This window comes from Ceratotherium simum, chromosome 39 (genome assembly GCF_057802395.1).
Source record: "Ceratotherium simum simum isolate JZ-2026a chromosome 39, ASM5780239v1, whole genome shotgun sequence".
Taxonomy (NCBI): Eukaryota; Metazoa; Chordata; class Mammalia; order Perissodactyla; family Rhinocerotidae; genus Ceratotherium; species Ceratotherium simum.
The window spans coordinates 14,533,332-14,556,941 of NC_141938.1; the positions used below are offsets into that span (position 1 = coordinate 14,533,332).

The 23,610-nt window shown below is 40.6% G+C and overlaps 1 protein-coding gene across 1 annotated transcript; it reads right to left on the reverse strand.

Annotated features, from left to right (window-relative positions):
* Positions 1-558: 558 nt before the first annotated feature.
* ZNF556 (zinc finger protein 556) lies at positions 559-21,902 on the reverse strand. Its single transcript, XM_087425785.1, has 4 exons — positions 21,503-21,902; positions 3,161-3,287; positions 2,532-2,715; positions 559-1,926 (listed from the first exon to the last, which is right to left on the reverse strand). The coding sequence occupies exons 2-4, from the start codon at positions 3,192-3,194 to the stop codon at positions 714-716; spliced, it is 1,431 nt and encodes a 476-aa protein (XP_087281911.1). The 5' UTR covers positions 3,195-3,287; positions 21,503-21,902; the 3' UTR covers positions 559-713.
* Between the last annotated feature and the right edge of the window lie 1,708 nt (positions 21,903-23,610).

Below are 23,610 nucleotides of genomic sequence, written 5' to 3' on the forward strand. Positions count from 1 at the left end.
AATTGCCAGCCAGAGGCAGGACAATGAACATACAGCAACAGATGAAAATAGTAGTTCATACGAAACTATATTCTTTCAAGACTTTTCATACTTACACATTTCTGCCAACTTACATATTTACAAATTTGCAAGCCAGCAAAATGGAATAATGATCCTCTAGCCAAAAAAAGAGTTGTTGAAAATACACACTTTATGTAGGTAAAAAGTGTTGACATTAAAAATTGTAGGTTCTTTCAGTAAAATAGTAAGATGGACTATATGTAATGGGTAAGGGATATCCAGTTTGGAACACACTGGGCCAGTAAGAAAACCTCAACAAATACCAATGTTACATTGGTCTAATGGCCCCATACTTACAGAACAATAAAAAAAACTATATAAAAATTAAACCTGATGCATATTTAAAATACATTTCAAATCACCCATGGGTGCATCACACTTCAAAATGGAAACAAAAATTATTAACTGAATGTATGAGGGAAAAAACTCACTATATATCAAAATTCATGTACTATAGATATACTTAGATTACTTAGATAATTCTAATCTCAACCTCTACTTGAAAAAGAAATGGAAATTCATTTGCTAGGGGCCCACTTTAAGGATGCAGTACTGATCAAGTCACTATATTTATAACTTTTATAAGATTTCTCTCCTGGTGTGAATTTTCTAAACTGTTATACATGAATTAACTTGCATCAGGCTTTCCCACATTACTTATATTTATACGGTTTCTTTCCACTATGGGTTCTCACATGACTTTGAAAGGATTTGTGACAACTGAAAGCTTTCCCACACTTTTCACACTTATAAGGTTTCTCTCTAGTCTGCATTCTTACAGTTTTGGAAGGATGAGAGCCAACTGAAGGCTTTCCCACATTGCTTACATTTATAGGTTTCTCTCCAGTATGCTTTCTGACATGTTTGTGTAAGGATGAGGACCAACCGAATGTTTTCCCACATTTTTCACATTTATAGGGTATCTCTCTAGTCTGCATTTTTACATTTTTGGAATGATGAGTGTCAGTTGAAGGTTTTCCCACATTGCTTACATTTATAGGTTTCTCTTCATTATGCTTTTTGACATGTTTGTGTAAGGATGAGGACCAACCGAATGTTTTCTCACATTTTTCACATTTATAGCGTTTCTCTCCAGTCTGCACTTTCTTTTTTTTGGAAGGGTGAGGGCCAGTTGAAGGCTTTCCCACATTGCTTACATTTACAGGCTTCTCTTCAGCATGCATTCTGACATGTTTGTGTAAGGATGAGGGCCAACCGAATGCTTTCCCACATTTGTCACATTTATAGGGTTTCTCTCCATTGTGAATTCTCACATGTCTTTGAAAGGACGTGAGCCAACAGTAGGCTTTCCCACACTGCTTACATTCATAGGGTTTCTCTCCAGTGTGCATTATCATATGTACACGAAAGGATTTGGGACAACTGAAGCCTTTCCCACACTGCTTACATTCATAGGGTCTCCCTCCATTGTGCATCATCACATGTACTCGAAAGGATTTAGGACAACTGAAGGCTTTCCCACATTCCTTACATTCATAGGGCTTCTCTCCAGTGTGACTCCTTATATGTCCAGTGAGGGAATGGGAACGAATAAATGTTTTCCCACAAAGTTTACATGCATAAGGTTTCTCTCCACTGTGAGTTTTCACATGATTCCTTAGGTATGAAGAACAACTGAAGGCTTTCCCACATTCCTCACATTGATATAGTTTGCATCCAGTGTGACTTCTTCTGTGCCTCTTAAGGGATGAACGATGCCTGAAGACTTTTCCACACTGACTGCACTCATACAGCTTTACTCTAGTAGAAGTTTTCTTGTACAGCTTACGATTTGCAATACGCCTGAAGGTTACTCTATATTTATTACCTTTACTACTAGCACAGAATCTCTCCACAATACGATTTCTGCTAAAAAAAAGGGGGGGGGAAGCACATTATTAATGGTTTATGTATTAATATTTATTAATCAGTACTAGGGTTACATTTTTACCATTTTCTGTGTAAATATGGGTTTTTGGTCCTGTTTAAATTATTTCAAAGTGGCATAAATTAAATACTCTGGAAGAGGCCTTGACCATAGCCCATTACTACAATAGTGTTTCTCACATATGGGGTTCCCTGATAATTGCTTCCAATGAATTATCTTTCAACCACTCAATGTCTAAGTCACATTAAGAAAAACATTGAATGGGCCAGCCTCAGTGGCCTAGTGGTTAAGTTCTGCATGCTCTGCTTTGGCAACCCAGGTTCAGTTCCTGGGCATGGACCTACACCACTCCAGTGACTGTGCTGTGGTGGTGGCTCACATACAAAAAGAAGAAGATTGGCAACAGATGTTAGCTCAAGGCGAATCTTCCTCAGGAAAAAAAAAACAGAAAGAAATTGGGAGGAAATTCTCTGTGAATAAACAAATTTGGAGTTAGGTTTATGGGGTTGTTTTTGTTTTCTAATTTCATGATATACTAAGGTTCTCTATTGGGATACTTCTTTTTCTCCTAAGTGCCACTCACCTCAAATGTCTCCCCTCGTTGTTGTGCTTATCTTCAATATCCTGGTCTTCCCAATTCTCTCCTAAAAGGGAGGTCCAGCAATCACTTTTTGTGAACCTTGCTATTTTCTGTTCGTTGGATAATTTTTCTCCAAAAATATCCTGCTGAGAAATGGACCCATTGGTTTTAAGTTGAATCTCATTATCTGAAACAAAAAAGTGAACAAATCTTAGGAAGAAGTCACCTGTGAGCAAAGAAACATTCAGGAGTTTAGCTGTTTCAGGACTTCATTATTAACAGGCACAAGATGTCAAAAAGGTAGGCAATTTAATACACACAGAAAAACCATCACAAGGTTTCAAACAACAAACTCCTCTGTGCATGCAAAGCACCCATGGATATATACCCACACTGATGACACTAAAAGACCCTAAGTTTTTTAAACAAGAAAGAAAGAAAAACACAGGCTAATATGTAGATTTTTATTGTCACACAGAAAATATTAGCTTCTAGGTCTGTGATGGCTCTGATCATGCCTGTGTTATTTACCAATGTATTTCCTTTCTTTATTCCAAATATTGGAATAGGCTTGATGAGTAAGAAGTATTTATTCTCAAAATAACTAAGCGAAGGAATGATGCCATCCTCACCTACTGAGACCAGGTTCTTGAAGGTTTCCAGCATCACATCTCTGTAGAGCTTCCTCTGAGCACCATCCAGCAAAGCCCACTCCTCCGGGGTGAAGTCCACAGCCACATCCTCGAAGACCACCAAGTCCTAAAACCACATAAGTGTAGGAGAATGGATGACACTGACAACACAGGAGAAGTGGACTCAATTCATAGGAAGTTCAAACAAGATCCTGTGGTCTCCCAACATCTACTCTATGCCCATGCTCACTTCCTGTGTCATAGTTTTAACAGGCCACTAACTCATTGAACTTATCTCTCTCTGCATTTTTACTGTGACCTTACCTGTCTGATTCCTCTTTTTTGACAAAGTCTAGAATAGTCCAGAACATATTGGATAAATGAGAGAAATGCTCTACAAATGAAACAAATATTTCCATTTTATGACTACCAATTCCTTGTGATAAGGCTCTTTCCTTATTGCCCACATCACTCAGCACTACATGAACCACAAGTTCAAGCCTGGATGAGGTTCTAATAAGAAAATACACACTGAAGGACCAGGAGCTTTTCCTACTTTTCCCCTCACCAACCATGAGAGGCCCAAGGAAACCCAATTTGCAAGGTAGGCCAGCTGACCTATGTTGATGTATTCCAGCCCACTAGAAGTAGACAGGTCCAATTGGTTGCATGAAGAGATTTTTCTGGAGAAATGTTAATTTTAACTTACATGTATATTATTTTTCACAGAATCTGTTGCTACTCTTTCTTCCTCTATGTCCCTTTAATTGAGGCAGAAGAGGTATTGAGGAGGAGGGGAAAAGAGAAAGAAGACATGAGAAATTTAGACCTTTCCATAATCCCCACATTCATGAACCTTGGTATTCCTGTGCACCAGTTTTGGGAAGACACACACACACACATTGAGGTTATAAGACGCCAGAACAGGTCTTTCCACCAGAGGCATAAGAGAGTTAATTTCTATTAGTCTTCTTGACCTTGAGGAGCAGGTTAAGAGTCCTTATGGAAGAGGCCTGAGAGACCCCTCACCTTTTCCACCATGTGAGGACACAGTGAGAAGGAGCTAGCTATGAACCAGGAAGAGGGCCCTCACTAGAAAACGACCATGTTGGTACCTTGATCTTGGATTTCTCAGCTTCCAGAACTGTGAGAAATAAATTTCTGCTGTTTATAAGCTACTCTATGGTATTTTGTTATAGCACCCTAAATGGGCTAAGACACAGAGCCAGAGGCGAGTATGGCTGGAGCAAAGAGAGGTGGGGAGTAACAGTCAAGGACAGTGGAGAACGATGGGGGGTGCACATCATCTTGTGGGGAACTAGTCGGGGCTTTGACTCTGTGAGAAATGCAGAATACTTCAGGCTTTTGCATGGAGGAGTGATCTCATCTGATAGCTTTAATGATCCATCAGCTTCTTTGAGACTAGACAGTAGGAGGCAGACGTAGAGGCCAGAACACCTGTTAGGAGGGTAAAGCCATAACCAGCCTGGGTGGTCCCAGTGGAGTGTGCAGGGTAAGATAGGTAAGAGCTACAGAATCCTGATGGTCTGAAGTTGGGGCAAGACAGAATGAGGACTTGAGGATGACTCTGATTATTTCATGCAGGAAAACTGGAATAATGGAGTTTTCATCAACTGAGATGTAGAAAGCCATATGTGGATTATGTTCTTGGGAAGAGGATGAGGAATTCACCATAGAGCATGCTGAGATGGAGATGAGAATAAGATAGCCAAGTGGATACATATATAATAAAGTTTTCAGGAGTGCTGGTAATAACGGCAAAAATTTGAAAATGACCAGATAGCCACTAGCAGTAGAGTTAATAAACAATAATGGTATATCCCTGCAAGTGAATACAAGAGAATGATAAAGGTGAAGGAACTATTATTACTCCATGGAAGACCATGAACAAGAGAAACCTGACATAACTACAAAGCTATAGTAATAAAAACAGCATGGCACAAAAACAGACACACAGAACAATAGAACAGAATTGAAAGCCCAGAAATAAAACCACACATCTATGGACAGCTAATCTTCAACAAAGGAGCTAAGAACATACAATGGAGAAAGGAAAGTCTCTTCAATAAGTGGTGTTGGGAAAACTGGACAGCCACATGCAAAAGAATGAAAGTAGACCATTATCTTTCACCATACACAAAAATTAATTCAAAATTGATTAAAGATTTGAAGGTAAGACATGAAACCATAAAACTCCTAGAAGAAAATATAAGCAGTACACTCTTTGACACTGGTCTTAGAAGGATCTTTTTGAATACCATGTCTACTCAGGCAAGGGAAACAAAAGAAAAAATAAACAAATAGGACTTCATCAGACAAATGAGCTTCTGCAAAGCAAAGGAAACCATGAACAAAACAAAAAGACAACCCACCAACTGGGAGAAAATATTTCAAATCATATATTGAACAAGGGGTTAATCTCCAAAATATATAAAGAACTCATACAACTCAACAACAAAAAACCCAAAATATATAAAGAACTCATACAACTCAACAACAAAAAAACAACCCGATCGAAAAATAGGCAGAGGATATGAACAGACATTTTTCCAAAGAAGATACATGGATGGCCAATAGGCACACGAAAAGAATGTTCAACATCACTAGTCATCAGGGAAATGCAAATCAAAGCTACAATGAGATATCACATTACACCTGTTAGAATGGCTATAATTATCAAGACAAAAAACAAATGTTGGAGAGGATGTGGAGAAAAAGGAACCCTAAATCACTGCTGGTAGGAATGCAAACTGGTGCAGCCACTATGGAAAACAGTATGAAGATTTCTCAAAAAATTAAAAATAGAAATACCATACAACCCAGCTATTCTACTACTGGGTATTTATCCAAAGAACTTGAAATCAACAATTCAAAGAGACTTATGCACCCCTATGTTCATTGCAGTATTATTCACAATAGTCAAGACTTGGAAGCAACCCAAGTGCCCATTGACTGATAAATGGATAAAGAAGATTTGATATATATGTATCCATTGTGTGTATATACATATACATATATACACACAATGGAATACTACTCAGCCATAAAAAAGACAAAATCATCCCATTTGCAACAATATGGATGGAACTTGAGGGTATATGTTAAGTGAAATAAGCCAGACAGAGAAAGACAAACATCATATGATTTCACTATATGTGGAAGATAAACAAATACATGGACAAAGAGAAAAGATTAGTGGTTACCAAAAGGGAAGGGGGTTAGGGGGTGGGCATAAGGGGCAAAGGGGCACATATATATGGTGACTGACAAATACTAATGTACAACTGAAATTTCACAACGTTGTAAACTATTATGACCTCAGTAAAATAAAATTAAAAAGAAACCTGACATAAAATAGCATATACACTGTGATTTCATTTGTATGTAATATAAAACATGAAAAATTAGAGTATCTTTAAGGATGCATATGCAGGTATGCAAGTAAAAGGAAAGCATGGATTTTACCATCACATAATTCAAGATATTGGTTACATCTGGAGAGTGAGGGGGTCTGCCATTGGGAATCATTTCCAGTGGGATATCTGATGTCAAGCATTGTTCTAGATCTAGGGCTGGATCTTATTTCATAGGTGTTTATTTTTTATTATTTCCATGGACCATATATATGTCTTATGCACTTTTCTGCGTGTGTGTTATACTTTACAATGAAACTGTATAAAAAATTAATATAATTTACCTGAAATCATCTAAGAGTTGTAGAAAACCATTTTATAATATTAAACAGAAGTACATGAAAAAACTCATAGCATTTGGAAACAGAGGGTAATATACACAGCCTGATAAAGGGCATACTGAAAAAAGACTGTTCAAAAAGGAACATATAAATGGTGTGAAGTTCACTGTTTTCTACAAAAAAATGTACAAAACTAGGTGCCCATTGCCTTACTCTTAGTCAACATTATACTAGAGATCCAATCCAGTGCCACCTGAAAATAAATGTACAAGAATTACAAAAGAATAAAAGGTTATTGTTCTGCATAGCACTAGTAAGTGTACATGTAGGACCCCACCAGAACAAAAAGAACCATGTAATAAGAATCTTAGGAAGATTCCAGAATAAAAACACAATATAAAAATATTTAATAATAAATATTTATATTATATAAATAATATTAAATATTTATATTATATAAATATAAATATTTAATAAATATTTAATAATAACAGTAAGTTAGAAAATTAATGTTAAAAAGCTAACACAGCTGCATGACAGTAGGAGGAGCTCTGTGGATCTGCTCCCCAGTGAAACTGGTGAAAATTACTTTAAAAACAACCACTTAAAGCCTCTGGAAATAGTCCTAAGAATATACAGTAAATAGAGAAACAGCTATTCAAGAAAATCTTTGAAGATTCAGTAGAAGAAGTGAGTCTGTGGTATTTGAACCAAGACCCCTCCCTCTCTCCCTGGACTTCCATTTCAGACTACAGCCAAGAACACAGGCTCCCTGTCCCCACAGCTCCCAGTCAGAGGAGGAAGAGGACATCAGCATGTCTCATCCTGCCCCAATTATCTGTTACTGAGACTAAGTTCCAAGCAAGTTCAGTGGAGAGGTGGAGGCTCCCTCCTTCTGCCCAGCCCCCACTTGTGGAATGGAGGCTCTAGCGTGGGTAAGGCTGCTGAGAACACTGGAGACCTGATTGCTCTTGTTCTGCCTCATAAGATGAAGGTTCCACACCAAAGAGAGGCAAGCTAAGAAGACCTCAAGCTACTGCCCTTTGCTCAGCTCCTAAAGCAGGAGTGTCAACAGAAAGAAGTGTTCCATTGTCCCCATCCTGCTCCAGTGCCCTGGATCAGAGATTTTGACCGGGGAAGAGGCGAGCTGTAAAACAGATAGCTCCTAGTCTCTTCCCAAGGAACTAACTTCATTTGCAACAGAGCATGGAGAAGTTCAAGCCTAAGGGTGCTCTCAAAAACAGAGGCTGTGGTGAAAGGCAACTGGGAGGAGATTCAAGATACAGGCAAACTTGTAGTCCACCTTGTTAGCAGGAGAAAAACAGGGAAAGAGGCAGCTGGGAGGAGCCCTCCCAGGGTCTGAACAATTAACAAGCACTGACTCATGGAACTATTCCTTCAAAAGAGTCCAAATTTGACTGGATCAGTCTATAGAGCAATGCATGCACCATGGCATGTTCAAAACAATAGAGGAATCAGCCTGCAATTAGTGGAGATAACAGCTGCAGATGGTCAGAGAAAGAAAAGAAGAAAGGCTTGCCAACTCTACTGCCATCCCTGGGCGTCTGCAGGCATACACAAAGCTGTGCCTCCCCAAGGAGGAACATCAGAGGCTTAACACTGCAGGAGGTGGGGACAGGAGTAAATAGACTGGGCTAAGATAATCCAGCCAGTCACCAAGCAAACACAAATAAACAACAATAACAAGCCCAAGAGGAAAGGGGCCAGGACCTGAAGTTGCTACTACATATTCTCTATAATGTCCAGTTTCTAATAAAAAAATTATAAGGCATGCAAAGAAAAAGGAAATTATGACCCTTACAGCAGAAAAATAAGCAGTCAACAGAAACTGTCTGTGAGAGTGAACAGACGTTGGATTTAACAGAAAAAGGCTTCAAAGTAACCATTGTAAATATGTTCAAAGAACTAAAAGAAACCATGATTAAAGAAGTAAAGGAAAAGCCAACCTAACAATTTGGAGAAGATATTTGCAAACCATACATCTGATAAGGGGTTAATCTCCAAAATGTTAAAGAACTCATGCACCTCAACAACAACAACAAAAAACTAACAACCTAATTAAAAAACAGGCAAAAGACCTGAACAGACATTTCTCCAAAGAAGATATGTAGATGGTCAACAGGCACATGGAAAGATGTTCAACATCATTAACTACCGGGGAAATGCAAATCAAAACTACAATGAGATATCACTTCACGCCCATCAGAATGGCTATAATTAACAAGACAGAAAACAACATGTGTTGGAGAGGATGTGGAGAGAAGGGAACTCTCATACACTGCTGGTGGGAGTGCAAACTGGTGCAGCCACTATGGAAAACAGCATGGAGATTCCTCAAAAAATTAAGGATAGAACTACCATACGATCCAGTTATTCCACTGCTGGGTATTTATTCAAAGAACTTGAAAACACCAATGCATAAAGATACATGCACCCCTGTGTTCAGTGCAGCGTTATTCACAATAGCCAAGACTTGGAAGCAACCTAGGTGCCCGGCAAGGGACGAATGGATGAAGAAGATGTGGTATATATACACAATGGAATACTACTCAGCCATAAGAAACGATGAAATCCAGCCATTTGTGACAACATGGATGGACACTGAGGGTATTATGCAAAGCGAAATAAGTCAGAGGGAGAAGGTCAAATACCATAATATCTCACTCATTAAGTAGTAGATAATAACAACAACAAACACAGACATAGAGACAGAGATTGGATTGGTGGTTACCAGAGGGGAGGAGGGGAGGGGGGAGGGTGAAAGGGGTAATTAGGCACATGTGTGTGGTGATGGATTGTAATCAGTATTTGGGTGGTGAACATGAGAACATGATGTAATCCATGCAGAAATAGAAGTATAATGATGTACGCCTGAAATTTATACAATGTTATAAACCAATGTTACTGCAATAAACAAAAAAAAAACAAAACAAAGAAAAACAAACAAAAAGAAGTAAAGGAAGGTGTGATGACGACGCATCAAATAACCTCATTAAAGAGATAGAAATTATTTTAAATGAACAAAATGAAAATTCTGGAGTTGAAAAACACAATAACTGAAATTATAAAGGGGGAGTCAAGAGTAGATGTGAACTTGTACAAGAAAAAACTACAAGTTCTATTACTCCATTCATATGAAATGTCCAGAATAAGGCAATCTATAGAGACATCAGTGGTTATTTATGGCTCAGAGGGGGCATAGAAAGTGACAGCTAAAGGGTAGGAAGTTTCTTTTGAGGTGATGAAAATGCTCTAAAATTGCCTGAAGTGATGGTTGCACATATCTGAATAAACTGAAGTACACTCTAAATTGGTGAATTGTATGGTATGTGAATTATATCTCATAAAGCTTTCTTTTTTTTTTAAAGCTAACATATAATAAAGAATTCTAATGAAGGATATAAAAACATTCTAACCGGAAAATCCCTGAACTTTATTGGATAATATCAAAACAGAATGAAATAAATGGAAAGATGGCATATGTTCTTAGAAAGAATTCAGTGTCACTAAGATTTCAGCTCCCCCAAAAGAAACCTGTAGTGTCTGTCAAATTCCATTAAATCTCCAAACCTGATTTTCTGGGACTTCACCAAATCTATTTCTCCAAACCTAATAGGAAGAACAAATGTCCAAAAAAGATAAAATTCTCTGAAGAATAAGGTGGAGGCCTACCTATCATACAGCAAGGAATTTAAAACTATGGTAATCCAGGCAGTTCGATATTAGCAGAAAGATAAGCAAATAGACTAATGGAAAGGAAAAGAATCCTGAACAGACCCCTGTGTATATGGGAATTTGATTAATGACAAAACAGGCATCACAGAGCAGTGCAGAAATGACGTACACTTCAATACACAGGGAGAAACTGGCATCAAATTGGGAAAAATGTATTTTATTCCCATCTATTTTATGGACAATAATCAATTTATGGTAGATTTAAGTGTGAAAGACAAAACTAGACTAGTGTCAGAAGTTACAGGCAAATATTTTTATAACATAAGAATAGGGAGGGCCGGCCTGGTGGCTTAGCGGTTAAGTGCGCGCGCTCTGCTGCTGGCGGCCCGGGTTCGGATCCCAGGCGTGCACTGACGCACCGCTTCTCCGGCCATGCTGAGGCCGCGTCCCACATACAGCAACTAGAAAGATGTGCAACTATGACATACAACTATCTACTGGGGCTTTGGGGGAAAAATAAAAATAAATAAATAAAAATTATTAAAAAAAAAGAATAGGGAGAATTTTCTTACATAAGAAAAGAAGAGTAGGCTATAAAGGAAAAGATTGATGATTTCAACCTTACTAAAATTAAGAGACTGGAAAGATAAACCACAATTTGAGAGAAAGATATTTGCAATACATACAAATGTAAAAGGATTAGTGTGCAGAGTAAAAATGATCAAACAAATTAATTTAAAAAACAGGAAAATGACCGAAACATATATCACAAAAGATGAAAGACCGCATATATGAAACAAAAGTCAACCTCATTGGTAATGAGCAAATAGCAAAAGAAAATCTCAAATAGATCCCATTTCAAACCAAGAAAGGCAAAAAAACTAGACAATCCCACGTGTTGATGATCATATTGAACCAATAAGCAGTTATGCACAGATGTTTGGAGAACCAACTGGTACACTCCATTGGAATTTCCTAGTAAATTTAAACTTGGCCATGATCTAAAACCCAGCAATTTTTCTCCAATATGTGGAAATTTTACTGCGTATTTGCAATGTGGACACTGAAACAAGAATCTCGAGAGCAGCATTTTTCACAGGAGCATAAAACAAACTTGAAAAACTCAAACCCTGGGCCGGCCCCGTGGCTTAGCAGTTAAGTGCGTGCACTCCACTACTGGCGGCCCGGGTTCGGATCCCGGGCGTGCACCGATGCACTGCTTGTCCAGCCATGCTGAGGCCACGTCCCACATACAGCAACTAGAAGGCTGTGCAACTATGACATACAACTATCTACTGGGGCTTTGGGGAAAAAAAAAACACTCAAACCCCATAAGCACTGGAGTGGAAGAATCAACTGGATGGCCTGCAGCCTCAGACCTCAGCAGGTATGAAACAGACCGAGGCAAGGAATCCTCAGAAAACCTTTTCAGTGTAAACCCATTAGTAGTTACTTATTGAAAATTCTGAAGAGGCAAAACTAAACAGAACACTGCTTAGTGAAAAATCATAGATGGTAAAGTTATAAAGAGTAAGCAAAGAAACAAACAGTGGTCATTGAGGTGGCAAGATGGTAGTGAGTTCAAGGAGGGGCACGTCAAAAGACTAACAGCCAGCCGAGGCCCATTTATAAATCTGGATGGTGAGTCCACGGATGTTTACATTGTTGTTAGTTTAAAATCTTCCCATAACACTTTTTATGCATTCTGAATATGATAGATTTCACAATAAAAATTAAAAGCTTCAATTAAGGTTGGAAAAGAATGTACTTTTTGTATATTTGTTTACACGTAACAAGAAAATATCAGTTTTGATTCAGTCTTTGGTAGCAAAATATTAGAAACAGACCAAGCGACTATTCAGAGAGAATTGGTTGCATAAACTTGAGAATCAAATGCATCAGGTATTGATATGAAATGTCTACAGAACTATCAATAGAACAAATAAGAAAGGTGTGTTTCAATGTGTACACCATGTTACCTTTCCTATAACAAAGGGAAGAAAAGAAATAATGTATTTTAATTGCTTGTTTTTACATAAACACTGATATAATGCAGAAGAAATTATTAAACCTGGTTGTCTGAGGGTGGCTGGGATAAGAGGACTGAAGTGGACCAGGATATGCTGGCAGGGAATCTTCTTAAGTTAGATTTTCAATGTTTTGCCGATTATTTTTTACCTTTGCATGCATTCTTGACTTTACATGAAGAGAAATATATATAAATCATATTTTGTTTTTAATAATTTTTATTTGGAAGCCACTTTTCTATGTAAGAAACCATTTTAAGATTTAATCCTCTGAACACTTAAGTTTATGAAAGTGCAAATCATAAAAAGTGAAATATCTCAAACCTCTTTATAACTAAGATGACAAATGACAGCATAGTTGTTTGTTCTTCCACTCTATCTCAAACTGGGGAGTACTGTCAAGAATGAGTAGAATATTTAATACATTAGGGGTTTGGGCCTAACCTATTAAATGTACTATGATTTTCAGGGATTTACATATCCTTTTAGTAGTTTTCCTTGGATCAGTTAAAATAGGAATTGTCTTAGGAATAGTACAATCTTTTAAATTTCAAAACTCTCTAGAAATAACCACTGATGTAAAAAAAATATGTAAAAAGTGAAAAACGAACCTGAGAATTTAAATACACCCATCCCATATCTGGAAGTTCTCTTGCCAAAAAAGGAAAAAAAATCTGTATGCTTCCAAAATTCTTTTGTCTTACATTTTATCTCTCAATCCACTTACATTCACATGTGGAAATTAATAAAAGAAACTGTTAACTAAATTGGAGTCGGGAAGGCCTGTAGGGGGAGCTCTCACACCTTATCATACAACATCAATTAACAACAAACACAAAGAGACCAACGCTTGCATCTTGGACAGGAAGTACAACTACTTTACTACTGAAGGAAGAGTTCTCTCCCCACCTGACAACAGCCCAGCCAATCAGAAATGCTGCAGCTCAGCCAATGAGAAATACCACAGCTCAGCCAATGAAAAACACTGCAGCTCAGCCAATGAGAAAATCCCCAGCTCAGCCAATGAGAAGCTGTTGCCACCTTGAACTGTTACTTTCCCCCAATGGACTTTCATTTAGAACATCCCCTCCCTACTCCACCTTTTTCTCTATAAAAGCCAGCTCATCTCCTTTATTTTCTGGATTTGCCTAGGGTTCGCCACAGCATGCACATCCTAAATTGCAATTCTGTTGGCTATTCCCGAATAAACTCATTTTGAGGGTAAAATAGGCGAATTTGCTTTTTAAGTTGACACACCCAAGAAAATAAAAACTTACACTGAAACAAGGAAATAAAATTGCCAAATACTTAGGGAACCTGGAGTTAGATGGTAGCAGGAGTCAGAAGGGAAGAAAAACAAACATTTCCATTAGCTTTGATAAATCCACTGGCTTACCCACAGTTCACAAGGAAAACCCACATTCAGAAGGTGAAACACATTTACAAGCTTGGAGTCCGCTCTCACTGCAGAAATATCACCCTTCTGTTGGTCAGTCCCCAGCAATGGAGAGTAGGGGGATCTGAGCAGACACAGGAATGACCTCTAGAGCTCCACACATCCTCCTCAGCCCTCCTCACAGTCTGGAAATGCTCCCTCTCAAGGCTTCAAGTCTCAATAGCTAGGAAACTCTCAGCTGGAATCTGTGTAAGGTTTTGGCCCAAGGTAACTCCCAAATTCATAAACTCGTTCTCTAGGAGACAGACTCCAAAAGAGTCTTTCTCGTAGTCCGACCTTCACAGACTTTCTCAGTTTGCACAAATGACACTCTGAGTGCACCACCTCCATGCACACCCAATCGAAATCTACTAGCTGGAAAAACCCCAAGACAATGGCAAGCATAACCTCAGAAAGGGCATCATCCCCAACCACACACACTTTCCAGTGCCTGCAACCTCTCTCTGTGTACACAGGTCCTCCTGAGGATGGTGTGGACTGGCTGGGATACAGGCACAGGGGAGAATCCCCAGGAATAAACCACTTCCTTTTCTCCCCCTTTGCAGGCTCATGATTGGTCAGTTTGGAGTCACTGGGCAAAGCCCCACCCCAGGTTATTCACTCATGTTGGACCTCATTGATTTAAACGCGAAACCCAGTGTCTGAAGAATCCAGCAAAATCACTCAAACCCAGTTGTTTACGTATAAAGGAGAGAAGGAAACTACCAAGCACTTTGTACAGCTCAAGAAGAAAACCTACAAGTCTCTATTCCTTTCAGAAAATAAATATATCATTTAATTATTATTTTCATGGGAACAAAATATTTTCTAAACCATTAATCATATTCCAACACTTCTAAGTGGCACAAGTTTCAGGACATAGGATTTAGTATTAATCTCTGAAGCCCAGATAATACGAGACAGAACAGAATTATCCATTGTCAAAAATTCCCCACCCTGCAAAAGGAGAATAACTGACATTTTGGCGAGTCTTTGTGATTCACCAATTAATATACCAAACATTTTTTTGTGTGGAAGTGTATTCATTCTTCTGCAGCCCATAACGGGAGAAAAGTTTTCTTTATTTCTCTCAGCTTCTTTCTCCCAGTAGCATTCTCAAGGCTAAGCCCTGGAATTCCATTTGTCATCACCGAGAAGAAAACAACAGATGTGCGAAACTTAACCACACATGCTCCAGGACAGAAAAAAAGGCACAGAAGAGTTTTTCACAAATGGAATGTACGATTAGAACATTTTTTTATTTCTGAAATTCACCTCTTCCTTGTTTCTTTGGAAATATTTCATCTTCTCTTTCAAAGTCTATGAGTTAAGTGTATTTTACATTTACTGAAAAATATGAGGCTCGAATAACCAAATAAGTCTTTTCAAGGTGACAAATTCAGGGAGGGGCAGTGCTGAACTGGAACACAGGCATAGATGACTCAAGGGTCAAGTGCGGCCAGCCTCCCACGTGGGGCGTCCACCCCCCCCACCACCTGTTCACCAAAATGCTCCCTGAACACCCTCTCAAAGGACACTGGCTCCTGTCCCCGCTGTGTCTCGAGTGCATTTTTCTTTGCAGGTTGTGGCACCTCCTCATTGAGTGGGCTTTGTCTTTTGGGTTAGTTTCTTTCCCTTCACTGTGAGAACCCAGGGGGCAGGAATCATTTCTGTCTCTTCCCCTCAATACCAGCGTCTGGTCAGTTGACAACTATCATCCTTCCAGGGAATGAGAACTGGGGTCGGGGAAAGAAACTCTCCACAGTGCCCGGGGTCGGTTAGGGACCGAAGACGTATCAGGAGACCCCTCCCAGCCCTGGGCACCAAGCGGGTCTCCCCAGACACCTGGCCCGCCTCCCAAGCTGTCCTCTGGGAGGAGCCAACCTGGGGCTGATATTCCCAGACACCCAGGTGGACGGCAGCTGTGCACATCTGGGTCACCCCTGGCGGGGCCGGGACCGGACGCCGGGACCCCCACCCCGCGGCTGAAGGCGGAGACTTGGGTGGAGCCCCGGGGGACGCGGGGAGACCCAGTCCCGCGCACTCACCATCTCCCGGTCCACTCCAGACTCTCCAGGCATCCTCCCTGCAGCCCCGCGGCCTAAGAAGATGAGAGCGACCAGGATGCGACACCTGTGGCCGCGCGGGGCAGGTGCTCGCCAGCACCGAGAAGGGCGGAGAGCGACGTCCACGCGGGCTGGGAGCACCGCCCGCCCTCAGTCCTGATTGGATGGTGCTCCAGGCACTGCTCCCCCAACAGGGCCCCTGATTGGACAGCGCTGCAGGCTCCGCCCCAGCTCTCCTAATTGGATAGCGAGCCAGCCCGCCCCAGCTCCCCTGATTGGACAGTTCCCAAGACCGGAACACACATGAGCTGACCCCTTCCGGTTGGCCAGACCAGGGAAGTTTGACTCCTAGGAGAACTGGCTCTGGGTCCCCAGGGCAGACTTGGCGTCTTCACGCAGCGCTGGGGTACCTCCTGCATCCAGATTCCATTGCCCCATGGAGCCACCCCACTTGTCCAGAGAAGGAGGAGCGCTCAGGCCAGGCTGGGCTGGAACAGGACAGGACAGGACAGGAGGGCCTGGCCTCCTCCAGGGGTCAGGGGTTGGCCTGCGGCCGCGAGGTCACCAATGGATCTGTGCTCTTTAAGTACACAGACATTTAACAGTGCCGTCACCACGTGCCATGCAGGGGCTGGATACGTTTGATATCTAACTGTTGAAGTGTTAAGCCCTCACCCATCCTTCCCCACCCCCCTCATCTGGTGCTTTAGATCAGGAAACTCCAGCCTGCAATTGCAGGGGGCTAGTGGGAAGTTTGAACCCCTGCAGCCTTAGCCTTGGTGCAGGAACTCTTCTCAGAACAACCACAAATTATGAGACGTGTTTATAAAAATTCTCAGGTTCACATCTTATACTGGAAGGAAAATTATTGTAGATCCATTTTTGAGTATATCCCTAGAGAACTTTGAAATGTGAAAGGCTGTGATATCTCTAAGGCAATTTAACTGATGGAAGAAAACAAGAAAAGCTTATATAAATTTGGAATGGAGCCAGAAACTTAATACACTTAACAGATTGGGTCAAAACTCCTAGCGCATTTAACATGCTGCCCTTTTCAGAAAATACTTTCCAGTTTAAGAGCCAGTGGAAGCAAAAACTCTGATATCACTTATTTTATTTACAAACAAAATTGAACAAATACCATGTTTTATGGTTTGCAATACAAAAAGTACTGTCCACTTGCATAAAAAGTGCTTAGAGGATTAGCATGTAGAAAAGAGGCTTCTCATTAAAAATATATTACTCATTTGATTTATAGTATTAAAAAATAAAATATAGCTAATTATTTTTATTTATTATTTAAAAATAAGTGCCAAGTTTTAAAAAATCAGCCTGTGACTTAGAAGTCTGTGTTAAAACTCGCTACTAGCATGTTCTCTAGCATTCATGTCCCCTTGCCCCATACCCCCTAAATTTCAATTTTATTAGTTTTTTGCACATATGGTCAGTGTTTCTTTATGTAGAGAAGCATTCAACTACCTATTTTTCTTTATTCCCTTTGACATGCCAAGGTAACATGGTTCACACATTGATATACACTTCGATTTTTTGTTCAATTAGAAATAAATCCTGTAGGGGACTGGCACCATGGCATAGTGGTTACATTTGCATGCACCACAGCCTGCGGTTCGTGGGTTCAGATCCCAGGCTTAGACCTACACACTGCTCATCAGGCCATGCTGTGGCAGCATCCCATATACAAAGTAAAGGAAGATTAGCACAGATGTTAGCTCAGGGACCATCTTCCTCAAGCAAAAAAAGAGGAATATTGGCAACAGACATTAGCTCAGGGCCAATCTTTCTCACCAGAAAAATAAATACAATAAATCCTGCAGCTCTTTTCGTATCAGTAGGTGATTCCCTTAATCTTTATAAAGGTGCATGTAAGGTTTCTTTTTGTTTTCTTCATTGTGAAATTTTTGTTGTACATTATTGTCAGTCACCATACAAATGCATCCCTTCACCCCTTCAACCCACCTCCCACCCCCCTTGCCTCTAGTAACCACCAAACTGTTCTCTCTGTCCATGTGTTAGTTTATCTTCCACGTATGAGTGAAATCATGTGGTGTTTGTCTTTCTCTTTTTGGCTTATTTTGCTTAACATAATACCCTCCAGGTCCATCCGCGTTCTTACAAATGGGACGATTTTGTCTTTAATGGCTGAGTAGTATTCCATTGTGTGTATATACCACATTTTCTTTATCCAATCATCAGTCGAGGGACGTCGAGGGACACTTGGGTGGCTTCCACGTCTTAGCTATAGTGAATAATGCTGCAATGAACATAGGGGTGCATAAGCCTCTTTGGATTGTTGATTTCAGGTTCGTTGGATAGATACCCAGTAGTGGGATAGCTGGATCATAAAGTATCTCTATTTTTAATTTTTTGAGGAATCGCCATACTGCTTTCCATAGTGGCTGCACCAGTTTGCATTCCCACCAGCAGTGATTTAGGGTTCCCATTGCTCCACATCCTCTCCAGCATTTGTGGTTTTTTGTCTTGGTGATTATAGCCATTCTAACGGGTGTAAGGTGATATCTTAGTGTAGTTTTGATTTGCATTTCCCTGATGATTAGTGATGTTGAACATCTTTTCATGTGCCTATTGGCCATCTGTACATCTTCTTTGGAGAAGTGTCTGTTCATTTCCTCTGCCCACTTTTTGATCAGGTTTTTTTTTTTGTTGTTCAGTTGTGTGAGTTTTTTATATGTTATGGAGATTAACCCCTTGTCAGATATATGGTTTGCAAATATTTTTTCCCAGCTGGTGGATTGCCTACTCATTTTGATCCTGGTTTCATTTGCCTTGTAGAAGCTCTTTAATCTGATGAAGTCCCACTTGTTTATTTTTTCTTTTGTTTCCCTCATCCGAGTAGACATGGAATTCAAAAAGACCCCTTTATGACTCATGACGAATAGCGTACTACCTAGATTTTCTTCAAGGAGTTTTATAGTTTCAGGTCTCACCTTCAGGTCTTTGATCCATTTTGAGTTAATTTTTGTGTATGGTGAAAGGTAATGGTCTACTTTCATTCTTTTGCAAGTGGCTGTCCAAGGTGCATGTAAGTTTTTGTAACCAGTTCTCTCTAAATAGACATTGGGCTCATTCCCAATCTTTTGCTACTCAAATCTTGCTCAAAGGAATATAAAAGTAAATTTAAATGGACCCAGTATAAAAGACTTGAGAATCCCTTTCAAACTGAAGTCAACTCAACCACTGGGTAGGTGGTCAAATAATATGGTAAAATAAATATTTTTAAATTCTACATTTTTTCATATGCAAATAAGTCTTTAAATTTTTGTAGTGCAGTATATCATACTTAGAAAAGATTGTGTAAAATGTTTAAGTTTAATTATTAATACTGTATAAACTCTGTAGACTGAACACAAAAAATAAGGATAGACTTGGGCAGATATTAGACCCCCAGAGTGTCCACCCTGACTTAATTTCCCTCCTACTCCCAGACATGACCACTATTGGGAATATTATGGTTATTCTTCATAGCTTTACCATCTATTATTTATCACTAAGTAGTGTTTTGTTTAACGTGCCTCTTCTGAGATTTTTATGAAAGGATGTTAATAGAATTACCCTGAACATGGTCATCACTGGTTTGTTTGCCTCAGTCTGTTTCACATATGCTGGTGTCCGAGGTTGTGGGCCACCCACTTTACTCATCCATTCCAGTCTTTATGGTGTTTGGGTTGTTTCAAGTTTATTTTTTTCTCATGTGAAAAATGCTGCTCCTATCATTCCTGTTTTTTCAGTTTCCAAATGCCCATGCATAACAAATTCTCTACACATACGAGAAAAGTTACTGAGTTGTAGACTATAGATAAATTCAAATTTACAGAAAATGCCAATGGAGTGTGTGAATTTACCTTCCCACCATTTTTGCATAAGTTTATTTACTCCATGATTGACAATATTGGAATTGCTGAAGTTACTAATTTTTGCCTATCTAGTAAGCATGAAATGGGATTACCTAGTTATTATATATTGCTTTTTACTAATTACCAATGATATTGAGCACTTTTTATATATATCTTTCATCTCCTATGAAATATTTATCAGTCCTTTTTTTTAATTCATTTGCATGTTTATTGGTTTCTTCTGATTTCTTTATATACTCCTGACATGAATCTTTTTCATTTGTAGATATTGCAAGTATTTTCTCCCACACTGTGGTTTACCTTTGTACTCCCTTTATTCTATGTTTCAATGGACTGTTCTTAGCTTCAAGAGCCAAATTTCTCAATCTCTTCCTTTGTAGCATACTGTTTTTTCTTATATAAAAAAACTCTCCCTATTCTGAAGTCATAAAAACATTTGCTGTAACTTCTTATAAGAGTGTTCTAGTTTTCTCCTTCACATGTTAATGTTCAATAAGTTGATTATTATACATGGAGTTGACACGAAGAAGGTTCATTATTCCTCTGTAGAAAACCATTTGTTACTGTCCATGTGTTAATGTAGCCATCATTTCTACTACTGAACAGAAATGCCTGCTGCATCTTCTTGGTGAAATATGACGATATTTGTACTTTATAACATAGAAAGATTTTTATCCCTATAATAAGCTCTACTCTTTGATAGATATCCAACATATTGGGAATTCTACTATCCAAGATTCCATTTATGACTTATTCTTCATTCAAAAATGAGCTTGGTGCTTCATTATTATGATCACAGGGATAGTTTCATGGAGCTATACATGTGTTAAAGCTTATATATCTGCATTTCATTATATTTCATTTATTACTCAACAAACCTAAAAAGTTAGCTTGATCCCAACTTTTCTATTTCATGCAGTATCAAACTCAAACTTACTAAAAGTAATTATGAAGCTTTTGGGTTTTTTCACATATAATTGGAAGAATTTGGTAATATGATAATTATGCGCCTCTTAAGGATTAAATACAACTCAGCTGTAAATCTGCGCCTGCCAGGTCTTTATATTTCATTTCACATAGGCTGGGAAACACATACATAGACACAAAACCACCACAGCCATGCAGTGAAACACACACAGACACTCACAGACACCTCTGCCTGGAAACACGGACCACCACATGGAACTTCCCAGACATACCCATGTGTCCCTACAGACAGACCTGCAGAAATCACCCACTTTGTCACTGGGAAATACAGGTGGACACACCCTGAGAGATAATGGTCCCAGAGGCAGTCACAGACTATCTGACACACACTGCTTAGGCCCTCTGCACACCCCTCTCCCAGCTGCTTTTCTCCTTAGGAATTCCCACCAACCACACAATGTGTATTTTACCTATATCCCTTGTTTTTTGTCCTAGAACATCAGCTTCAAGGGAATAGTGACATTTTGCCTATTCTGTAGAGCCTAAAACATAATCTATTACACAGATGTGAAGAAATACTTACTGTGTGGAATCAAGACACATGCATACAGCGGTTTGTCCACAAATGTCACCATCGGGCCACATCCATTGAAACTTCAGAGAATGAACTGTTTTCAAGCCCAACCCATGTGGCAGAAGGATAGCCCCCGGCCCCCAAATGAAGGTCCTTCATCCGTTCTGTACAGGAGGGGCCTTCCTGAGCCATCACCAGCCATATAAGAACCAGGGATCCAGGGGGCTGGCCCTGTGGGGTAGTGATTAAGTTTGCGTACTCTGTTTCAGAGGCCCCAGGTTCGCAGGTTCAAACCCCAGGCGCAGACTTACCCGCCACTCATCAAGCCATGTGTGACAGTGTCCCATATACAAAATAGAGGAAGATGGGAACAGATGTTAGCTCAGCGCTAATCTTCCTCCCCCCCAAAAAAAAAAAAAAAAAGAACCAGGGATCTTGACCCCTGAGAGTCAGACGTGACAGGAATTATGCTCCAATCCCTCACAGTGCTTTAGGATTCTTCCAGAAATGGGCCCTTCACCACGAGACCCAGAAAGCTAAGTTAGGGCATCACTGGTGGTCTGTCCGCAGCTCAGCCATCATGTCCTCCTCTGCGTTCACCTCTGACACCATCACCTCCGCTGCGTCCCCTCATCTACCCGCCGTTGAGGCTCCGTCGGACCGTCAGGGCCTTCCCCGTCAGTCGCTGCTGCCCCAATGCGGGGATATGCGAGAGGCTATGAGAGGATGGTGGCTTCAGGAGCTTGGCCACAGACACGCAGGTTCCGGAACCCAGTACACCAGAAGCTGGGGCAGGGAAAGAGGCGAGACTTCCGTTACCGCTCCCGCCCTGTTCTCTTTCTCGCGGTCTCCACCTCGAGTAAGTGCGCCTGCTCACTTCAGCAAAGCAGAAACTCCCAGGTGTCTCCGGGGCACGGCTATTTTCGACGCAGGCCCGTGTTGCATGCTGGGAATAATCTGAAGGGCGGAACTCCCAGCTGTCTGAGGGGCTTCTTTTCGGAACTACATTTCCCACAGACCAATGGGGTGGGCTGGGAGCGGAGGGGTGGGGTGGGGCTCTAACCAGGAAGAAATGCGCATGCGTCGCCGCTGGCCGTTTCAAGGACCCGCCCTGGAGCGAGCGGATGAGGAAGGCCCTGAGATGAAGACTCCTGCGCGTGGTCTGCGTTTTGAGGGCTCAGAGTCCCAAACCTGAGCGTGCAAAGAAGTCGCGTCTAATGACTGCGGACCAACGGGTGTCAGGGATTATAGGCGTCTTTGTGACGTCACAAGCGGTTTTAAGACTTTTGGGGTTTATGATTGTGCTTGTGGGTGCTGAGCAGATGCATATGCGGCAGCAAGAGTTGCTACGCCCCGGGGCTGTGTCCCCATGACATGGGTTCTGTCACTGCTGCTTCTGCGCTCTCCCCTCACAGCCACGTGGGGCTCCTTCCCAACAGTGGAGAGGTGTCGGATCCATAATGGCATTTCCCAGTGAGAAGGCACAGGACTGGCCTGATGGGAAGTTCAGAGATGGAAATGGCCTCAAGACAGGCGCTGGAAAGACATGATGCTGATGCCCAAGAATTAGGACGCCTCCAGGCTGTGTCGCCCTTGGGGAAGGACTGTTGGGGTCCACCTTTAGGTTTCAGAACCAGAGCGTTGCTAAAGGTCTGACCCAAAGAACCTGGTGTAAAATCAAAGACAGATTCCAGGAGAGGTCTCACTTCCTCCAGGTATGTGTGTGAGTGTCCTAGAGGGTGTCTTCTAACTACTAACTGGCTTCCAGAAAGGGCCTGATAGGACGCAAGGCCTTCCCAAGTCCAGTAATTCTTCCCAAGAAGGATCCCAGCGTGATGGAAAGAAGTCTTGTTGCACTTCTGTACATCAAGGCTCAGGAGAGTTTTAAATTTCCTCTTAGCATATGAAAGCAGATTTTTTTGGCTGTTGTTCATTTTCTTTTAATTCTTTTCTAGTGTACGTATACCAAAATTCATTGTTTTAAGTGTTCTATCAGTTTTCACAAATGCATATTTGTACCACCACAGTCAAAATACAGAACACTTGATCACCTCCAAAATACATTCATTGTGCACGTTTGTAGTCCACCCCTCCACCCTTAACCCCTAATCTGTTCT